Source organism: Bactrocera tryoni, chromosome 4 (genome assembly GCF_016617805.1).
Source record: "Bactrocera tryoni isolate S06 chromosome 4, CSIRO_BtryS06_freeze2, whole genome shotgun sequence".
Lineage (NCBI taxonomy): Eukaryota > Metazoa > Arthropoda > Insecta > Diptera > Tephritidae > Bactrocera > Bactrocera tryoni.
The window spans coordinates 38459397-38480901 of NC_052502.1; the positions used below are offsets into that span (position 1 = coordinate 38459397).

Here is a 21505-nt window from a genome sequence, read left to right on the forward strand (position 1 = left end):
TTGGCAGTGTTCAACATTTTAAGTGGCAAAAATAATAATTAATAATTATTGAATTTGTTACGTATATGAAAATATAAAAATGGACATAAAATATGAAATATTAAATAAGGTCTATAAAAAGCAATATATAAAGCCTATAAATTAGTATTTTAAGGAATAGTATTCCGGATAAAAGATTTACAGATGCAAACAGCTTGTATCAAGTTATGTACTGGGGGCTTATGAAAAACAATATATAGAAGATAAAAACATACATATATTTTACCAAATATGTTAGTAATATTCACTTATGGACAAAATAGTAGGTAACTAATCGGTCCGGTTTTTTTATAAATAAATATTCATGATGAATACAAAATTATTTTTTTATGTTTATTTGTTGTAGTTTATACTATTCGATAATGCAACAAAAAAATCGATTTTTTCGAAAATTTTACCCTTAATTTTGGGTTTGAGTGAAAAATTATAATTGCTACATTAAATAGGGCTGGCCAACAAAATATGTAGGTGTAAGTAATATTAAAAAATAAGTGGTTATTGTGAAGTATTTTTCGTGTCTATTTTAAGTGGAGTAATTAATATTTCTTTGAACACCATAAGCTGAAAAGAGGAAATTATTTAAAATGCCACTTCCATTTATTTCATATTAAATATTCAGCATTTAACTTTTGTACCACTATTTTTGTTCACGCAATAACAAAAGGGTTGCATTCTAACTAATAATCAGTGCTACCTTACGTTCATATTTTACAGAAGAACCAGGAGAAATAGTACCCCAATGACAGGAAATATGTAACACATTAGTTTTACGCAGAGAACTGCTTTCTGCATTGGCGGCACTTCCTCCCAGCTTTGCGGGGATAACAAATTCAGGCATCGGGCTGTCAAAAGCAGCTTTGAAATCGACGAAGAGGTGGTTTGTGTTGATTCTCTTTTCACAGGTCTTGACCAAAATTTGGCGCATGCTGAATAACTTTCCACGTCTAAAGCCACACTGATAAGGCTCAATCAATTTGTTGACGGTGGGCTTTAATCTTTCACACAATACACTCAAAAGAACCTTATACGCGATGTTGAGGAGGCTTATCCCACGGTAGTTGGCGCAGTTTGTGTGGTCTCCCTTTTTGGGGATTGGGCAGAGCACACTTAAATTCCAATCGTTGGGAATGCTTTCGTCCGACCATATTTCACAAAGAAGCTGTTGCATGCTCCTTATCAGTTCTTTGCCGCCATGTTTGAATTAATCTTCCGGCAATCCATCGGCCCCCGCCGCTTTGTTGTTCTTCAGAGGTATAATTGCTATTCGAACTTCTTCATGGTCGGGCAATGAAACGTCTGTTCCATCAATTACATATGTAAGTAAGTACAATATACGTTAGATTCATGTTTTAATGGCATTTGTTAACGTATGTGCTAATATTATATTTATTAATTTACTTAATAAAGCCGCATAAAATTTTAAACGTTTCAAGAGCACAAAGGATGCGCAAAATAATCTCGAACCTACCTACCTGCTTCCAATTCGAGAATTATTATTTCATGATATCAAATACCCACTTAAGGATATTGCCAACCTCAATGGCAATATATTCGACAGATCGCTACAATTGTATATTGCTTGTCGAGATGCCCTATAATATTATCGAAAACTTTTCTGCATATGTTGTATATTGCAATCGAAAATACTTTATGTTTAGAACTTGAATTAATAATATGGGAAATAACAGATGTAATCAAACAAAAAAAGTTTCTAAGAAACAATTTAAAAGTGAACGTGATGTTTATGTTACATCAAAGTCAAGTTTTGAGGTTTGTGATACTTAATATCTCTATCTTACGCGTCTATTATTAAAATATCGATGGATTATATGCAATAGTATGTAAGTTATGGAAAATCCTTAGAATATCGGCACCGAAATAGGGAAATGCTTATATATACCGTCCGAGGATTTCAGGAATAACAAGGATGATGTCGGATAGAGCATGTTCTTCAGGCACGATTCCGATTAGGGCAATATTACGATTCTTTTGTAGCCGCGAAACTTTAGTATACCATCCCATAATTTTTGCGGCTTCTATAATTACATACATATGTATATTTTCTTAATCTGGAGCATCTACTCTATACAACCGTATCACTTTTAACCTGGTATGGAATGGTATACCAAAGCCGGCCCCAAATTGCTCACATTTTTCAATTTTTCTTTATTGGCGTAGACACCGCTTACGCGATTATAGTCGAGTTAACAACAGCGCGCCAGTTGGATAGTCTAAGCGAAGCCAGGTCCTTCCAACGGAATGGAGGTCTTCCTCTGCTTCCCCCTGCGAGTATTGTGTCGAATACTTTCAAAGCCGGAGTGTTTTTGTCCATTCGGACAATATGACCTAGCCAGCGTAGCCGCTGTCTTTTAATTCGCTGAACTATGTCTTCATGTGTATTCCGTCTATCACCACATGATCATCCGGTTGGTATATTTTCGATTCGGGTAGCTTGATGAAGTTTCCTATTCTGGAATCTAGTACTACAGATAACCATATTTCGAGACCCGGCGAAGTCGATTGGCCGCAACCCATTTGGGGATGTTTCATCGTGGAGACTGAATTTACCGACCGTAGTGCCAAAGATACCTTCTTTGCCCACCCTCTCGTTAAAGTCGTCAAGCACGATTTTGATATCGTGGCGAGGGAAGATTTCAAGTGCTCCTAGAAGACAGCTTTGGTCACATCGTCCTTCTCTTCCGTCGGATTGTGGCTAGACGTTCATCCACCGGAGTGAATGCCAGGACTCGCGATGGAGTCTCTCTCCAACCACGAATCCCACTCTGAATTTGCGCTTTTTTATATGGCCACTTTAGTGAATGCCGCAAGGACTTACTCGTCTCAGTCCTTGTCCCGTCCAGCGCACTTCTTAGACGGCGTGATGAACAGTTTTACCTTAGTGGTATTCGAGCTTTGCAAGAAAAATGGGGAAAGTTGTGTCTAACGATAGTCAATAGTTTGAATAATTTATTTGTAACCATTTTCTCACAATAAAATAAAATAAAATTGCATTTTCATAAAAAATAATAAAGAAACATAAAATAGCAAGGTAACATCTAAACGTTATGTGTTCTTTATCCCTTGTACATAAGAAATTTATTCAACCATAATAATTGAACTCTTTAATTTTCATTTTAATTGATTCAACCATAATAATTGAACTCTTTAATTTCAGACACAAGTAAAGTACTGTACAGATATTTTCAATACAGGCGAAAAAGTGATATATCTTCATTGCATGGGAAGTTCTATTAACCGTTGCCTTAACTTAGCTTTACACATTACCAAAAATTCCGGTCAGAGATTATTATACTCTATACATACATCAACAATTCAATTAATTGGTAAGTATAAACTGATCTGTATAAAGGAAATACATATTTATAAGAGATAAAGGCTGCAAAGTTCCTATTTTTTATGAGACGGCACCTCTAAAATTGATCCCACATGTTTTGTAGATCAACTTGAACTTTAAAAAACAATTCGTTCGTAAGGTAGGTCGCACGTAATGAGCGCTCATGAATAAGTGGTTGCCGACGCGCTCAGCATATACTTTTTACGTCGTTATGTGCAAAGAGTTAGCATAAGTTGATCATGCTAAAGAGGTATAAACTAATTCTGGGACAAACATAGAAGAATTATTATCTACCAAAACGTTCCCTTAATTAAGATATATCCCATATTGATAAATATGTGCAATATAAACTCAACGACGAAGAGGTGGTAAGTGTAGATTATCTTTCACAAGTCTTTTCCAAGATTTGGCGCGTAGTGAATATCTGGTCAGTTGTTAATTTGCCAGGCCTAAAGGCACGCTGATAAGGGCCAATCATTTTGCTGACGATGGACTTTAATCTTTCACACAATACGCTCGATAGAATCTTATATGCGATGTTGAGGAGGCTTATCCAATGGTAGTCGGGGAATATTGTGGAATTGTCGGGCATGCTTTCGTCCTACCATAATCTACAAAGAAGCTGATGCATGCTCGTTATCAGTTAGTCGCCGCCGTATTTAAATAGCTCGACCGACAATCCATCGGCCCTCCGCTTTGTTATTTTCAGACGGGTAATTGCTATTCGATTTGCTTTTCTTTCTTGGAACGGCTGCTCCATCATCATCGATGAGGTAATCGTGTGCACCTTCTCCTCGTGTTATGCTTTCACTACCATTCAGGCTGGAGAAGTGTTCTCTCCATAATTTTTGAGAAACAGTCACTACATCACCTCTGTGGGTTGTAAAATAGTATGCTCCGGTCTTGAAACCTTCTGTAAGTCGCTAGTCATTTCGTAGAATTTTCGATCAGTCAATAAATTGCCATAAGTAAGCTGAAAATTAAAATACAAAACTGTGTGTGTGTGTGTAATATGACACTCTAGACAGTGTGGAAATAAGTCAAATCGGATCACTATCTAACGGTTTTGTTAAAAACTACCAAAAGTGCCATAAGTTAATAACTAAATGCGTCAGAGACATTTAATTTTACACCCAGGGTGGAAAAAGAGGAGCAGATGTCAAAATTGGACATTGGTGTGGCACCGCCTAGATTTAAGTGAAATCACCTGTCTCCGAACCTACTGGACCTATTTCAACCAAATTTGGTACATAGGATTACTTTGACAACGCCTATTCCCCATATAACACAACTATAAATTACATATATGCCGTCTCAAATTCAAAAATTGTTTCACCTCATGAATGTCTGGTCAATGTGTAGTAAAATCCCTACTATTGTGACAAAGTGCAATAAGTGAGGCTTTGGAAAAATTTTCGCCGGATTACACCCACCAATTAATATAAACAGCCTATACTATCATTTTGGTCGACCACTTTTGGCCATTTTTCCACTTGAGACATTATTTTATCAGTATAAATCGAAATTTCCAGAACGGAAGCGAGCAAACCATTGCTGTGCTACACGAACTGATATAGCATCGTCTCCGTAAACTTCACAAATTTCATTTGTGGCTTGCGTGGCATTCTTCCCATTTTAATATAAAAATTTCAAAATATAGCGAATTTCTTCATTATTTTCACTCATTTTTGAAGAGCTGTAACTTTTTTTTTCAAATTTCCCGGATTTTATTTTATTTTTTTTTTGGTTTAAATGAAGCTTAAAATCTCACCATTCCAATATTATATGGTATGACACAATGTGATTGGTAACACTGGGGATATACGACTGCAGCGACATCTATTGACAAAATACGAAGAGACTTTTTCGACTACCCAATATATAACATTCACTAAAAATCAGCCCAATGCAATGGGAAGTAGACGTTATTTTAGTCTGATCTTACCCATATTCACATTGTACCATAGGAACATAAATATAATTTTAGGCACCAAGCTTCGACATTTGAAATCGGTTGAGTCGTTCCTGAGGCGTAAGATTCGTCTTAAAAGTTAAATTTTTATTGAGTAAGGTAAGCCGATAGTTTTCAACATAACCATTGTATAGTATAGAGGAGGGCTTGTCCTTAGAAAGTTTACATACATAGCTTTAGTGGTTTGTGAGATATGTACATATATATGTACATTAGGCTTTTGAAAAAATGTTAAATTGCAGATTAAAAAAATATACGAATTTGCATGAATAATTCATCAAATTAATTGAAATAATTGGGATATTTAAGACATTTGCAAAGATGTTAGCAATTTATATGAACGTTATATGAAACATTATATGCGTTCTGATGATCCGACCTCTTACTCTGTAGAAATTTTACTTATTTTATATAAACTACATATGCATATTTTTTTAATTTTTTTTTCAGATGAAACTCATCCTTTACACGAGAATGAAGACATTGCCTTAAGAACACGTTTTAATTCTGCTTTACATATAAAGTTATCACGCCATCTAACGGAATAAAATTCGATCTGCTTAACTATGTTCAAATTGTCAGAACTTGTTCGTTGGCTCGGCCTAACCGAATTTGAAATATTGGTTAACCTATGCGGAATGCTTACATTTACAATCATACTCGCATTGAAAATATCTGGAACTTATTCAAATTCTGTAATCGATTGGTTTACTGCATTTAGCCCCTTATTTTGTATAGACATTTTTAATGCATATTTTTGTGTGATCGTGGGCATTCGAATGTATTTGGATTCCGATAACAAGCGGAAAGCACTCCACAGAGTTATGTGGAGTACATACTTCCTGGTACTTATATCAATATTTAAATATTTGTTGTGTTTAAAATTATCTGGGCAAACTGGCCTTGAATATAGTGAGGTTTTTTCCCCAATTTTCGTTTTACTTCAGTTGGTTGCAATAAGAGCTTGTCAAATACCTAATTCATAATAAAATTTATATCTATAAAATTTGTGTTCTTTAATTTTGATGATAACAAATGTTGCATATTATATGACTTCCTACACACAATAGGGGTATTCTCTTGCTCTTGCAAGATTGCAGATTGCAAAAATACTATACCGAAATATACAAGAGCAGGAGAACACCCATTGCAGAATCTAGTGATATATGAATGGCTAATTCGGTCAATTTGTTGTGAATGACTATTAAGCATGGCTATTGTGAATTGGCGCACCTTCTGCATACATTTTTAAGAAAAAAAACTGTAACAAATCTTTAAAATTTAAATTGAAATAATAAAATCCATTTAAAACTTATCTTCCTCAACAATTTAACGACGTAATATGTCTTTATGTAAAATAGCAACTACAACAGGGTTGCAATTATATTTTTGCGTGACATTGCACGCAAATATACATAGGTTTTGGTCTGACATATTTTACAGCCCTTGCAAATATTTTTCTGCCTGTGTTTGTTGTTGTGCCGTTGTAAATCTGCAATTCTTGCACCGTGCACCGGGTTTTGCAAGAGAATACCCCTAATATAATACAACATGCATATGTTTAAGCTAAATTTCTAAATAAACTGGTAAAAGAATTTTGACTGTTAATACGACAAGTCGTGTTTTTCTCTTCGCAATTCGCTAAACCGAAGTTTTGTACATATTAATAAGAACATTTGAACTAAAGTTCAATATTTACCGGTCAACGAATTAAACTTAAGTTTAACAGAAATTTAAAAATTTAGTATTGAACTCGGGTTCAATAACTACAACTCGCGCGTAATGTTGTGGAGTGAACAAATGGTGTTCTAAAAAATCGATGGATGTGTACTGGAAGTTAGGCAATTGCATTGCGCTCCTTAAAAAGTTTCACAAATTATTAACCTTTGCTGTGCGTTACACAACATTTGTATAAATTACCGATGTGATGACACACGTTTTATTACAAATGAATCTTCCCAGACTGAAGTTTTTGAAGCAATACAGTTTGATGAAACTGAATCCCACTCCTCCTATATCAATGAGGCCAGACGTGTTAGAGCTTTTATTGGGAATTCATCATAAATTTAAAAACATGCTTTATTATTTTAAATATACATAAATCATTTTTATTGTACTTTCAAAATCAATATTTTCATTCAAAAACCATATTGTTTTTTCTTTGAAATAATATTTACACTTAATTTTATTCACAAATTTTATTACATTTAATTTCAATAAATTTTAAATAAAATGTGTTAAAATAACGTAAATAAAATTCATTAATTACAGAAAATAAAAATTAAAAAGAACGAAGAGGTTTACTATATAAAACAACATTACTAGTTGTGCGGGGTACATATGCAACGTGACTTATTTTGACTGAGACCGATATTTATAACCCTAGGCTTGTGTCAGCTATATGTACGCTTCCTCAAGTTATTACCGGCTCTGTTTGATGAAAGAGAAACAACTTTTGATATTTGAATTTGTCGGCCGCTAATTTAATCGTTTTCACTCATGCTTCACAAGCACAAGTTCATTTGTATAGTGACAGTTGAAGGATAAAAATATTTTGTTAAGCTGATGTTAAAATTTAATGAATTATTTGAAATTATTAAATTATGAGTTATTAATCTATTAGTGATTATAACATTAAGCTATTTAGTCAAATATCAGGGCGTTGCTGACAATCGCATATTTCAATTTCACTTTATTGTATTTAAAGTTCACCGGTTTTGGTTTTCGGTTTCTTCTTTTGGCTATTTGCTTTTTTTAATAAAACTTAATAAAAGTAAATCGTCTTCCGAAAATGTCATGTCCACCGAACGCTGTGAGTGCAAAATTAAATCGACCTTATTTCTAACGAAGCACAGAAGGAGAAGAGAACTAAAGGTTATAAACTGAGCGTATTCTTTACTTTATTTTAGTTTTTATTTAATCTCACCAATTTGCCCATATATTTTATCTTAATTTTATATTTCTAATATGTCCTGACGTGAGATTTTTAAAATTTATTTAATCGTTGCCGGTACATTATTTTAACACATTAATATCTTCGTCAAGAGGATAAACAACATACTTTTTCCCAAATCAATAAATTAATAACAATAATTAATATATTAACATAGACAATCGTTTCAATATTTTCTTAAATTTTTGTCGCTTTGCCTCCATTACTAGCCCTTTTAAGTCTACACTTTTTGGCAAAATAAATTTTTACTGCTTTATATTTCAGGAATCATTGCTTAATTAACTGATTTTTTTTTACGCTATTGTTTTCAGTGAACGAAATTGATGACGGTATTACTTTTGCCGCACCAAAGAAATTAATGAGTTAAAAGTGTACGCTCATCCCTCTTCGATTCTAGTTATTACTATATCGTACACCAGAAAAATTTGAATCAAATTTTTATAGTAAAAAAAATTTAATAAAGCCTTTATTTATAGATTTGTAAAAACTTTTCGATTTTCACGGTGTTTGTATACAACATACAACATGGTATCAAAGTGTAGAACTGGTAATAAATGGTGAATGGGAATAGCAGAAAATCGCTGTGGGGATACTATGTGATGATGCATTTTTCCGAAAAGGGAGAAGTCGCACGGTGCCATATGAGGTGAATACGGGGAGTGGTTAATGGTTAAAATGTGATTTTTGATCAAATAATCAGTCACAATGATGTCCTTTGAATGTTGGATTCTGAGCAATTTTGGTCGTCAGTGAATTTGTGCGTAACAAACTGTGCAAACACCTTTCGTAAGTCCAAATGTTCGGTCAAATTGCGATTAATCGATGTTTTGGAGATGTTCAATTCCATTTCCATGAATTTCAATGATGATTTCGGCTGATTTTTGATGAATTCACGCACAGTTTCGATTTAATTTCCAGTGATCACGGATTTTGATTATCCCACATGTTGATCGTCATTTATGTCCTCACAACCACTTTGAAAACGTTGAAACCACTCGTGCATTCAGCTACGGGATAGGCAATCATCTCCATAAACTGGTTTCATCAATTGAAACGTTTCGGTATCAGTTTTAGCAATTTTAAAACAAGTTGTTCAAAGCTCATTTTTGCACTCATAACACAAACATACTGACATTTAAAACGCAATAACTTCACTTCCAATCAATGAAATGGCATGACAATCGATAAAAACAGCAGATTCTAACGAACCTGTCGACATATACATAGATGGCGCCTCCAGGGGGCGTTATGTTAAAAAACTCCTGTTTACTTTGGAACGCATCTTGTATTTATAAAGGCGTCACATCCTGCTCAGCATATGTACTTATATCTATTGTAGCCTAACCAAACATGTTCTTTTATTAATTGTATGTCGCTCTGTGCGAACGTCTCTCAAGTGTGGCATTTTCATTTATATAATAAAAAAATTATCCAGAATCTAAAAAATATATGTATATATTTTTTATTATTCAACCAACGGAAATAATTAACTCGCACGAGGTGAAATAAATCGGTAACAGCATTTTTGTGTTTGCATGACTAATATCGTAAATAAAGAGTGAGGGAAATAGTTGTTTATTATAAAATATTTCATATTTATTTCTTATTTCCATAATGTTATGTGCAAGCTTTGCTCCAATGAGTATTCATTATTTGTTACCGTTTTCAATGGTAAACAAATTTTTACAGTGTCGGTAAGGCAAATTTGTAAAGTAATATGTAATATGATGGTAAATACCACGCTCTTGTTGCAATATTCAGCGCAATTATACCGGGAACTAAAATCCAGTATACTTGCGCAATAGCGGTGATAGATGATAAATAAAAAATGGAAAAGTATTTATTCATTTAAAATTCTTTTTACGATTTTTTTTCTCAAAACACTTCACTTCGCCAGAACGAAGCCAGTTTTCACCGAATAATAAGTTTACTGCAGTCAGTGAGCAGTACGTTATAATTATACTTCTATCTATGACGGTTACAATGAGCGTTCTTGCTACACATTTTTAATATTTAGAACATGTATGTATGTTATCTATTATGTAAAAGCGGTAGAGAGTAGCGAATCGAACAAGCTATACCAGCAAAATAAATATGCGTGGAACTACACAGCAAATTGCAGAGGTAATCACATTTTTTAAATAATAAAACAGACTGAACTTAATATCAACATCTTTTACAGTATATGAGGAACCCAGGACGGAGACCAATCAGAACTCCACAATGATTACTAGGATAACAGAGACTATAAAGCAAACCCAACCACCTAACAACACTTTCCTTATGGTGCCAGCCCTACCTACCGCTATGTGGCTTAGCACTTTGCCCTAAATAAAGTCTAGGTATTGACTTTAACAACTGCTAAGAAATGTTAAAGGAGAAGTGGGGTTCGCTGGCGACAGTCCAAAGTCGATGGATTAGTAATTCTACGAAATGATAACTAGGGATCACAAAGCATAAACAAATTTGGCTGGCTATAGTCCAGTTGCTAATTGGATTGTTACCCTCGGGAATAGGTTTTAGCTAAAGGTTAAGGTCACACGTCATTTCCATATCTAGTGTGCCATTCGAACGAATTGAGAAAGATATATGTAGAAATTTTCGTTATGGATTACTTGAACGTATAGTCTGGAGATAGTTCCAATATATTGGTATGCCAGGTGCGGGGTTTGTATCCTGTGATCGATTGTACTAAACATTTTTCGCAAAAAAATAATTAACACTTAAAAGTAAAAAAAAAATTTGAAATCAAATGTAGGCTTCTCATTTTTCAATAAATATTATATTACAAATAAATTGAACGATCAGTCGCATTTTGTTTCTTATTAGCTATTTTTGATCCAAACTGAATTGCTCTTTTTTTTTCATAAGCTATATTTCTTAAACCTAATTGGAAACCATATAGTCGTAAAAATAATTTATCACCTACTCCTTCTTTCAGTAGAAAGCAACAAATCTGCGATGGTGAGAGGCTGCGAACGTACTGAACTAGATGTTCTTCAATGAAAGGGGCTCTTAACGTTTTACTATTATCTGCTACAACCCTATCATCGCGCCCTAAATTTCGAGCCCAGATTCGGTTCCAATCCTTATCCAATTCTTTATGAAGGTTTTCCAGTTTTTCGGTATCAGTACCTTTAAAGCGCCAAAACGCATTCCTATGACGCTTATATCCTCCAAACAGCTCATCCGCGCCACTTCCAACTATAACAACCTGAAAGTATGAATCAATATTAAACTTGAAACACATGTGTCCAAATATTACACAAAATATGTTTACTATAATATATTCCAGTTTTTTAAATTTTAAGTGGAGGACATTATAACAGTAGAAAAGCCTTAACAGATGTGTGAAATTTCCGAAAATTCGATTTTTTTTTTTTGTTGCATTATGGGATATTATACACTGTAATAAACATTCTCTCAAATTTTGAAATCGAAATTCAAATTATCACGGTCGCTACAGTGTTTCTTGTAGAACGGGAACAGAGTGGGGAACGGATCGACACAATCTTTAAACGCGTTTTTCTCAGAATGGTGTTTTTCAAAAGGGTTTCCACTCTCAAAGTAAGTGTTTTGAAGATATCTAAGTCCAATTTGAAGAGAACATTTTTAACGTCATTCTGTATCGCACAATAGAAAAACTGTCAAAAAAGGGCCAAATTCGATACATTTTTGTTCAAACCGCCTCCATTTTATAAAATTTCAAAAAACAAAAAAAACAAAAACTATCCATAGGGCGATAGCGACTTTCCTACAGATTAATAACCTTTTTAAAATTTTTGTTTTAGATCAAAATTGCGCCCACAATCGTGGACATCGTGTAGGATCTTCAGTGATTTTTCGGAGAGTCACACTGAGACGATCCCTTAAATAAAAATGTTCAACACACAATTGCGATTTTATCGATAGAAAATTAAGGTTTTATTTTTTGTGTTGATACACATTTTGAAGTTTTAACTCCTCAAATGTTTATAGGAAAGTTTAAAGAAAGAATTTGGTCAACAAAAAAACCTCTAAACATTATTTGTCAGAGGTTGTTTTTAGAATGTGATTACACTAGTTGAGACGAATTCTCCGGAGTACTTGAAACGTGTTTTTTTTCTAATTAGATGAGTTTTCTCGGGTTGGCAGAATAACTTCTTACAGGATAATCTAAAGTGAAAAAATACGTGTTTTAGTTAAAACCTTAATTTAGAATTTGGAAGAAGGAAAAAATACTGAAAGTTGGATTTTTGGACACATTTTTACAAAAAATAGAATTTCAGTAAACATTTCGCGAAGTTTTTTTCAAATAGTTGTAATCGAAAAAAAAAATCCTTCGTCGAAGTCATTAAGAATTATATCTCAAAGACTTGTGTTAAATTTCATGAAGATTTGTTGAGTAGACTTCAAAAACACAGTTTCGAGAAAAACGCGTTTAAAGACGGCGCCCTTAGCCTAGCTAGCCTCCAACAACAAGTTTTGTAGAATTTAAGAAGATTATACAAATATTCGATTTTCTGAAACCCATAAACCCATGTAACGACTTCAACTGTTTATGTATTTAAATGCAATCAAAACACTCAAGCGCAACTGACACTTTAATCCTAACCTTACCAAAAAAACCTGATTGCTGGTTCGTTGCTTTTAGATTCCAACCTGTATTCTGGTCGTTAAGGGGCAGAATGTGAAAATTCGAAGATTTTTTTGTTTTTCCATTAAATTGAAAAAAAATTAATAATAAATTCAAAAAAATATCTAATAATTTTTTAATTGTAGCTTCCAGTGTGGCCAGTTTTTTCTTAAAACTGCATTTTTCAAATTGGCTGCAAAAATCACTGATGTTTTTAAACTTATTAAGTATAAATGTGTTTATTCAGTTATTTGATGGTATGGAAAAATTAGACATTTCTTTCAAAGTCTGGCATTTTGTTAAATTTAAAAGTCATTTTATAAACAATATCTTAGATATTTATTATATCTTTACTTTCACTGTTCCACATTCAAGGATTTCAAAGTTGATGTTTTGGTTGTAATTCGTCCACTTATTAGTTGACGATGAGAGAGAATATTTGTTGAAAAGTAATTGCAAATTATTAAAATTTTCACTTTTATTTTAATGTTATTTAGAGCATATTGCGATTCATTTTAAAACATTGAGGCTACTAAGAGTTCAGATATAGACTTATGTTTTATGTAACGAAATCTAAAAGATATTGTATTGTTAGTTTTGTATTTCAGTTCGCGGCAAAATCGTACTTCTCATATGTATGTATGAGTATTACTTAAACTATTCAAGGAATGAGTAAAGTGAATTATATATATATAATAATTAATTTTTTACAATATATTTAAGTTTAGTTACCCTTGCTGGTGATAAATATTCCTTTCCTAAGCATATTCCTTTGCCGCGAGAAGCGAACCAAAACGCAGCACCAATACTTTCATCCAAAACAGTGTTTAAAGGATATATAAGATGTTTGATATGGCTCTGCAAATTATCACAAAGTTCTTGTCGCGATATATTAACTTCGACATAGTTCCAATTTCTAAAAAATGTACATGTTTCAATGAAGTTGTTTACCTTGTACTAATATTTACCTTTGAGGATATAACTTTTTTAATTCCGCAAAAGAATTTTTCGCAGATAATCTATCAGGTACATCCCAACTGGTTTCTAGACCTGGACTCAGTCTTTCAAACGCTACATTTATGAGATCGATTGAATCATGATCATCAACATATTTGTTTGATAACGCTGCTAAAATTGAGCAGTCAATTCCACCAGAAAATAGAATAGCGATCTTAGCATGATTGCAAGTGCCTTGCTGATTTAAACAATTGACGCACCGCGGAGGAGTGTGGCGAACACGATTTTTGACAGATTCTTCTAGCAATAATGAGAAACGCTGCAATTCCTCTAATACATATTTGTTCTCCAACAAAATTTCAAACAAATTGTCACAGGTAGTTTCCAGATTTTTGCACATTTCATAGAAATTAAAAGATCTCTATAAAAAATAAAAAATGAGCATTTGATTTACGCTTATTGGACAATAAAATTGTAAAAAATTCATGTATTTGTTTATATTCACTAGCAGAAACTAGTAGCAGATTTATCCCTGTTAGTAGCTTTTTTTAAGTTTTACGCTCTTGCGGACTCTTCTGTTAGTTTTTTTTTGGGTTAAGGCCCGTTTACTAAAAGTCTGCTTAGTAGCCATTTGCAGTTGTTCATTATAATAACAGATAAATATTTTTGACATTATAGGAAAAAAACATCTAGTGTAGCGGGAATGTGGTTCATCCTACCTACTATACCGACTACTGATGGGCACAGAACGGCACCAAACCAAAAAATTGTTTTTGTAGGCCAGTGTAATTGGTTTATTCACATAAATTGCCAGTAGCCAATATTTGAAACGGCTGACCTCATGCAGGACAGTACTATACAAGCTTACATTACTTAGTGTATGCCAGGGCGTATGAGTGATGCGCGATGCGGTGGCTGGCAAGTGCTTGCATACATAGTATACGGGGAAATTAAAATGAGAATTGTAGGTAAACTAGAACTGTCAGCTGACATCTAGTAGCGGGGATGTGGTTTATCCTACCTACTATACCGACTACTGATGCGCACAGAGCTGCACCAAACCAAACAATTTTTTTTGTAGGCCAGTGTTATCGATGACTTTGAATTTGATGACACCGAATTTCAAAATATGAACTAACGTCTAATTAAATTTAAATGGCTGGTGTAAATTCATGTCAACACTACCACTCATACACAAATCTTGATTGAAAAATAGCATGGGTTCATATGCACGTACCGTGGTTTCCAAATAATTGCATAACCATTTTGGTTGCAAGTAATTCTCAACATAGACATTTATCCTAAAAATCTCATTAAATTTTTTTATTTCATTTAACATCGTATCGGCAGTTTCTCTCCAAGGAAATAGTTTCCATTCAGTGGGCAAAATAACATTAAATGCATAAAGTCCCAGAGGTGGTAATTCCATTATCGCGGGCACATCGTCTCCGTTGGCGTTAAAGTTATCTGTTAAATAGTTATACTTTTAAAATTAATATAATATAAATATTCAGTAGTTCACAAACATTATTTTTATAACGCTTTTGTTAGATTCACTTACATATGTTTGTGTATGTATGTTTTTAACTTTTTAGTCGCACTAAACATGTTTGGCACTGTGACAAAAGAATCAACATATTGAGAGGCGCTAATAAAAGTTATCCATGGTGTCATTTGAATCACACATTTAAAGTTTAAAACCCTAAATTAAACCAAAATTATGGTGAGAAAAACACTGGAAGTTATGTGTCTCATTTTTTTATTATATATGTATATGTTTGCACATATGTTTCTCGATTACGAATCAAAATGTTGTATTAAAATATTGTGACGAACACGAATGCCAGGACAAAAAATTTGAAAATGTAGCAAAACAAAAATGCACCAAAAACTTTAAACATACAAATTTGAGGTATTCTGGTTACCACTTAGGCTTAGTGTAAACATGTTTTTAATTATTTGTTTTTGTTAATAATTTTTTATTGCGAGAGTATAAAATGTTCGAACTTAGCACTTCCACCTTGTTTGAGGAGTTAGTGAAAGCAAATGACAATAATTTTTTATTACTTATTTATTAAAATACGGACATTTTTTTTTAAAGTTACATATCTTAAAAATTACCAGCTGATGATGTGGAGTCTCAAGAAATTGGCATATGACCATATCCACGATTTCAACCTAGCCTCCTAGCAATGCGAAACCGAAAGAGGGATTAAGAATATAACCGAGGGCTGCAAGGCTTACATTATACTTATATGCTAGGTGAAATGTTGTAGCTTAAGTGGTATAAGAGATATATATTAAACTTATTAGAGGACGGGACCACATCCACTTTTACAAAAATTTTTATTCAGAGGTGACCCTTACTATACCTAATTTAGTGCTCAGTTATGGTGCTTTATAGGTTTATGGCGTTTTGTCGGCGTGGCAGTGGTCCAATTACGCCTATCTAAGAACTCGTTCTTTTTTTGCCAGGGAACGCGCTTACCAAGTTTCATCAAAATATCTCAAGTTATTGCGTGCACAGACGGACGGACACACTGTCATTCGGATTTCAATTGGTCTCATCACCCTGATCATTTATATATTATATATACATATATACCTCTGTATCTAACTCGATTATTTGAGGTGGTACAAACTCCAATATACCTTTTTGAATGGATTCCGACATTCCGTTACAGTTGGTCAAAATCTGTGATATTTTAATGAAATGAAAAGGAACGATTTCCTAAAAATTACGTACTTTATCGCTGGAATTGTAAGGAATTGGTATAGACCTTGGTCCAAATTTCATAATTTTCAATGGTACGGATAATTGACGACCGCTCAGGTAGTTCATGGTGCACTTCAGTACTGGAGGGAGCGTAGTTTTGTCGATGTCCTGCAGTAGCGTTGTGTGACTGACTGTGTCAAAGGATTTTGACAAGTCCAACGCTGCGAGGATCGTTTTCTCACAGGATGGATTCTAACTAAGGCCACGAACTATCTGGGTGTTTATGACGCTAAATGTTGTGGTGGTGCAGTGCATTTTTCGGAAACCATCCTGGTTAGTTGCTAGGCTCCGGTGGTGTGGTGGCTGTCGGGAGTATCAAGGCCTCAAGAGCCGTCAATACTGCAAAGAGGAAAGTTATCGGACGATAGGACTCCCCTTAGTTAGTGGGTTCCCCAGGTTTCAGTGGTAGAACCACTCTTCCGAATTTCCACACATCGGGTTTTTGAAGAGTGGTCAGCGACAGATTAAGGACCCATGGATTTAGACGATTTCATCTTATTGATGACACTCAAAGTATGTGGTGCGTAGTCTTTTGGCTTTTTGCGCAGCCGTCGGGTAACACATTGGTTGGTTTTGTCTACCGAAGGGTGCGGTGTAATTTGCCGGCTAAATCAGCTCACGCACATCCTCGGGTCCGAAGAGGCATGGTATTTGAACTGAACTTCACCTCGGTATCATGTCTCTTCTGATTAGACAAAGCCTTGACAGTAGACCAAAGCTTTCTCACTCCGGTGGAGAGGTTACAGTGCTCTATCCAATTCGTCCGCTTGTATTAGTTTACCCATTTGTCGAATCTCCAAATTGCTATCCTTAGTTAGGGGATGAGAGGGATCGGCATGGCGTAAGGTGCCGCGCGTGCTAGCTAAAACAGCTGCTTGGCCTGGGGTCGCCAGTGGGCCACTTGGGTGGAGTGGCGGCGCATTGCGCGAACTATGTGCAGGTTGGATATGTCTTAAGAGACCTGAACAGGTCTTAAGATGGCTCCATCCATAGCAAGTATTACACTTCACCGAGGTGGAGTTCGGATGGAACCTTTTAGCGCAAACGCAGCAGAAAAATTTCTCCGGGCCCGGGGTTAGATCACCGAAATAACAGCTCTTGACCGGATAAAATCCGGGTCAATTCCAATGCGTAAAACCGACTGTTGTGGGAATTGTTGCGTGGGCAGTTTTCGGCAGCCCTTCAAAAAAATAACCTAGGTCGGTTAAACACCAGAGTGTATCAAAGAAAAAATAACCCTGGCCGATTCAACACCTGGATTTATCAAGATAAAGTAGTTTGTGAACAATTTTACATTACTCATCACACGCTAATAAATTTGGCATCGACTGTAAATAAACAATGACAGGAAATATTTGAACTTTAAATGCAAATATCTTAAATCCCGGAAACGGAGGATGCTATTCTAAAATTTACACCATTCCTCTCCTTATGAAATAAGATCCCTGATTTAGTTAAGTATATTTTCAATATTATTGATTAATTTATATAATAAACTTTAGTCCTTACATGATGTGCTCAAAAAACGAAATTTTGAATCTTCTGCTTCCATTATTAAAGAGTTACGACCCAAAGCGTCTCTGCAAACATACAGAATTCCGCTACTCTTGTTGTAGATTATCAGACTAAAAGGACCTTCTAATGATTGAATTGTACTACAAATATCGCTTTCACATCGACATTTGGATATTTCATTTCCCAACCACTCCGTGTCAGAACATGAGCTTAATTCACCAGGTATATTAAATATATCGCCATTAAATAGTATTAGAAAATTTCCTGTTTCAAAAGGTTGTGAGCAAACACTTAATCCTTGCTGCCAAAGAACTGAACATGCAAATTCCATTTGCACATTATCATAATTTACAGCAACAGAAGATGAAAAATCAGGTCCACGTCGTAACAAAATATTTTTAAGCTCAGTGCTCTTAGAAATTCCATCACAATTTATAGCACATAGTATGCCGCACATGATTTAAGTTATATTGGAGATGTTACAAGAAATAAACCATACCTTCTAAGACTGAGTTCACACTCGCCATAGATAAATTGATACGAAATTCTTTCAGCCCTATTCTCGTGCCATCTCAAAAATCACCACCCTCACTATTGTTTATTTGTTACCTGTGAGGTTTTCCGTATGCTGAGGTGATTTCAATAGCTCCAATGCTCACAATTTCCTCATATATTTGTTATGTCTGAAAGCAAACCTCACAATGCAAAATCGGTTGTGCTTGTTTTGTTAATTTCAATATTTTTAATGAAATTTGCAATCATTTTATTCAGATAGAATGGAGGAACTAACCAAAGGGGTTAACTATTATAAATATAAGTATTTGTCTATTACAATAAATATGTAACATAAGGTATTTGTACATTTTACTTCCCTCTGAGTATGAATAAAAAGAAATATACATATTAATGTTTAAATAATTTGGAGAAGATTGCATTTGTAAATATGTATGTATGGGCACGATTCCGATTACTTTGGCGGAGGAGTAAAAAAAAACCGAATTTCCGTGTAACTGAGGTATGTGCGGATAGGGGAGCTTCTTCAGCGGAGGAATGTCTAAAAATAATATAAAAATAAATTATATTTTTCAAAATATTCACGATTAAAAGTTCAAAAATTTGCACTAATAGCACATGGTATTTCTCTATCTTTCACTAAATTTATTCACGTTTTTCACTCTGCATATTTAAATATACACTCTAAACATTGAAGTAAGTTCAAATTTCAATTTTATTTTGGGGTCGGAGCTTTAGTATATTTTGCACTTTTATGGGATGGTATACTAAAGTTTCCCCCAGTTGTTTTGTTAAGTTAATGCAGAAGGTGCGCTAATTTACAATAGTCATTTACAATAAAATGACCGAATCAGCCGTTCATATATCACTAGTTTCTGCAATTGGTGCTCTCGTGCCCTTGTATATTTCGGTATAGGATTTTTGCAATCTAAAATTTTGCAAGAGCAAGAGAATCCCCCTATTGCCTTCTAAATGTGCAGTAAAAATCAAGGGCTACTTTTATGTATGGAATGAGTAGCCGCCTTTGCAAATCAATATACGCCGTTGAATATAGCACCTTACACGAAGCTGAATGATGGAAAACATAAATTTTAATATTTTCGAAGCATATTGGATGCTAAAGGTCTTTTTTGTGTGAACGGCATTCAAAATGGTAATGCATGTCTTCGATTGTTGGATTATTTAATCCAATATCATCACATATATTTGGTGTGAAATTCTATAGAAACTTAAATGATTGTTTGATTTTAATTTTGCAGCTATTATTAAATGGCTTAGTTTTCTTAAAATTTGTATGGTATTCCAGGTGAAAGTGAAGTGTTCCGAACTACGTACAAAGGATAAAAAGGAGCTGACGAAGCAGTTGGAGGAACTTAAAAATGAACTTCTTAACTTGCGTGTCGCTAAAGTTACAGGGGGAGCCCCATCAAAGCTTTCGAAAATGTAAGTACCTAACATCCGGGTGATTAATTTAGCACTATAATATTTGCTTTACTTTTACTTTTAGAAGTTATCTTAATAGTTTTTGGAAAACTTAATAGCATATTCCGAATGTACGGTTAAATGGTTATAAGCTCATAAAAGAGGGTCTCCAATGCAGTGATATTGAATATATAAACAACATATGTGACCTGGTCTACGAAAAGGGAGCTAACGTGCGAAAACTAGTTTTCTGGGGAAAAGCTGTTAAAAATAATCGACAGTTTCTCGTTATCTCATTAATTGTTCTCCTTTTTTTCTTTTTACACCTAAGCTCCTTTCCGTAGACCAGGTCACATATGTTAAATTCGTTGTAACTCCAAATAGACCGTATTCAAAAGTGTTGAACTTTTGGTTTTAAATGGAAATATTTCAAAACCTACAAGTCTCGTGCTGCTATATACATATGTATATATGTATTCTTAATCTGGAGGACCTCATCTAATCCCGAATTCGGAGTATGTTATTCTAAGGCCCAATTTCTTTTAAGAAAGTTTATTATAAATTTGTCGTAGCAACCATTTGTATCCATAATAGAGGGAGGAAATGTAGATATTACAAATCAGAATATTTTCCAATTTCTTGTACTATTTTTAATTTACAGAAATAATCACAATAATAAAGCCACGCAAATAATTATACCATACATATTTTTCTATTTTGCAGCCGAGTGGTTCGTAAAGCAATTGCCAGAGTGTATATTGTAATGCATCAAAAGCAGAAGGAAAATCTTCGAAAAGTCTTCAAAAATAAAAAATACAAGCCACTGGACTTAAGAAAGAAAAGAACACGTGCCGTTCGCAAAGCTTTGACTCCTAGGGATGCAAATAGAAAAACTCTAAAGGAGATACGCAAGCGATCCATATATCCCACAAGGAAATACGCAGTCAAAGCATAATGTATTAGAGATGAAGAAAAATTAAATAAATAACCAACATTTATTTAACAAATTTATTTTATATATGCTTTTCAATCCACGGTATTTTCCACCTAATACGACGAAATTATAAATTAAAATTGGTTTATTTGTACTTAGTATAAAAAACCTATCCATGAATGAAAAGGGGAACGCTTTGTTTAGAATGACTATGAAAATTGTATAAACTATAATCGTAGCGTGTCGCAGTTTTCGTTCATTATTGGCCTACATATCAACAACGCCTTCTGGTTAATTTTTAGGTTGCCGATATCTAAAATGATTAATACAGTGTTCCGACCTAATCACGAGATTTAGGTCTTTATTACGGTTTTCAAAGCAGTGTTGTCGAACTCTCAATTTTTTTTTTGTACTGTTTTCTACTCTGCCAATGGGGTACAGTTGCGATTTCTCT

The 21505-nt window shown here is 34.2% G+C and overlaps 4 protein-coding genes across 4 annotated transcripts; 3 read left to right on the forward strand and 1 right to left on the reverse strand.

Moving 5' to 3' along the window:
• The first annotated feature begins 1657 nt into the window (after nt 1-1657).
• On the forward strand, nt 1658-5940 carry LOC120775481 (ribonuclease P protein subunit p20). The gene is made up of 3 exons (XM_040105681.1): nt 1658-1809; nt 3215-3383; nt 5817-5940. Exons 1-3 carry the CDS (start codon nt 1714-1716, stop codon nt 5912-5914), a joined length of 363 nt encoding a protein of 120 aa, XP_039961615.1. The 5' UTR covers nt 1658-1713; the 3' UTR covers nt 5915-5940.
• LOC120775480 (transmembrane protein 203) lies at nt 5916-6372 on the forward strand. The gene has a single exon (XM_040105679.1). The coding sequence runs from the start codon at nt 5933-5935 to the stop codon at nt 6350-6352; it is 420 nt and encodes a 139-aa protein (XP_039961613.1). The 5' UTR covers nt 5916-5932; the 3' UTR covers nt 6353-6372.
• A 4707-nt stretch (nt 6373-11079) lies between these two features.
• Nucleotides 11080-18670, reverse strand: LOC120774329 (asparagine synthetase domain-containing protein CG17486). Its single transcript, XM_040103879.1, has 5 exons — nt 18177-18670; nt 15129-15358; nt 13903-14312; nt 13667-13850; nt 11080-11533 (listed from the first exon to the last, which is right to left on the reverse strand). The coding sequence occupies exons 1-5, from the start codon at nt 18637-18639 to the stop codon at nt 11105-11107; spliced, it is 1716 nt and encodes a 571-aa protein (XP_039959813.1). The 5' UTR covers nt 18640-18670; the 3' UTR covers nt 11080-11104.
• Nucleotides 18671-19772: 1102 nt separating this feature from the next.
• Nucleotides 19773-21128, forward strand: LOC120775151 (60S ribosomal protein L35). Its single transcript, XM_040105187.1, has 3 exons — nt 19773-19848; nt 20002-20138; nt 20841-21128. Exons 1-3 carry the CDS (start codon nt 19846-19848, stop codon nt 21070-21072), a joined length of 372 nt encoding a protein of 123 aa, XP_039961121.1. The 5' UTR covers nt 19773-19845; the 3' UTR covers nt 21073-21128.
• Nucleotides 21129-21505: the final 377 nt, after the last annotated feature.

Bases quoted from the DNA above. Each gene is read 5' to 3' on its own strand.
- LOC120775481 (XM_040105681.1), top strand. From the start codon at position 1,714: ATGGGAAATAACAGATGTAATCAAACAAAAAAAGTTTCTAAGAAACAA. The intron at 1,810-3,214 runs GTTTGTGATACT...CTTTAATTTCAG, and splicing joins CATCAAAGTCAAGTTTTGAG to ACACAAGTAAAGTACTGTAC. The intron at 3,384-5,816 runs GTAAGTATAAAC...TTTTTTTTTCAG, and splicing joins ATCAACAATTCAATTAATTG to ATGAAACTCATCCTTTACAC.
- LOC120775480 (XM_040105679.1), top strand. From the start codon at position 5,933: ATGTTCAAATTGTCAGAACTTGTTCGTTGGCTCGGCCTAACCGAATTT.
- LOC120774329 (XM_040103879.1), bottom strand. From the start codon at position 18,639: ATGTGCGGCATACTATGTGCTATAAATTGTGATGGAATTTCTAAGAGC. The intron at 14,313-15,128 runs GTACGTGCATAT...TATTTTTTATAG, and splicing joins GCAATTATTTGGAAACCACG to AGATCTTTTAATTTCTATGA. The intron at 11,534-13,666 runs GTAACTAAACTT...TCATACTTTCAG, and splicing joins AATATTTATCACCAGCAAGG to GTTGTTATAGTTGGAAGTGG.
- LOC120775151 (XM_040105187.1), top strand. The intron at 20,139-20,840 runs GTAAGTACCTAA...TCTATTTTGCAG, and splicing joins CCATCAAAGCTTTCGAAAAT to CCGAGTGGTTCGTAAAGCAA.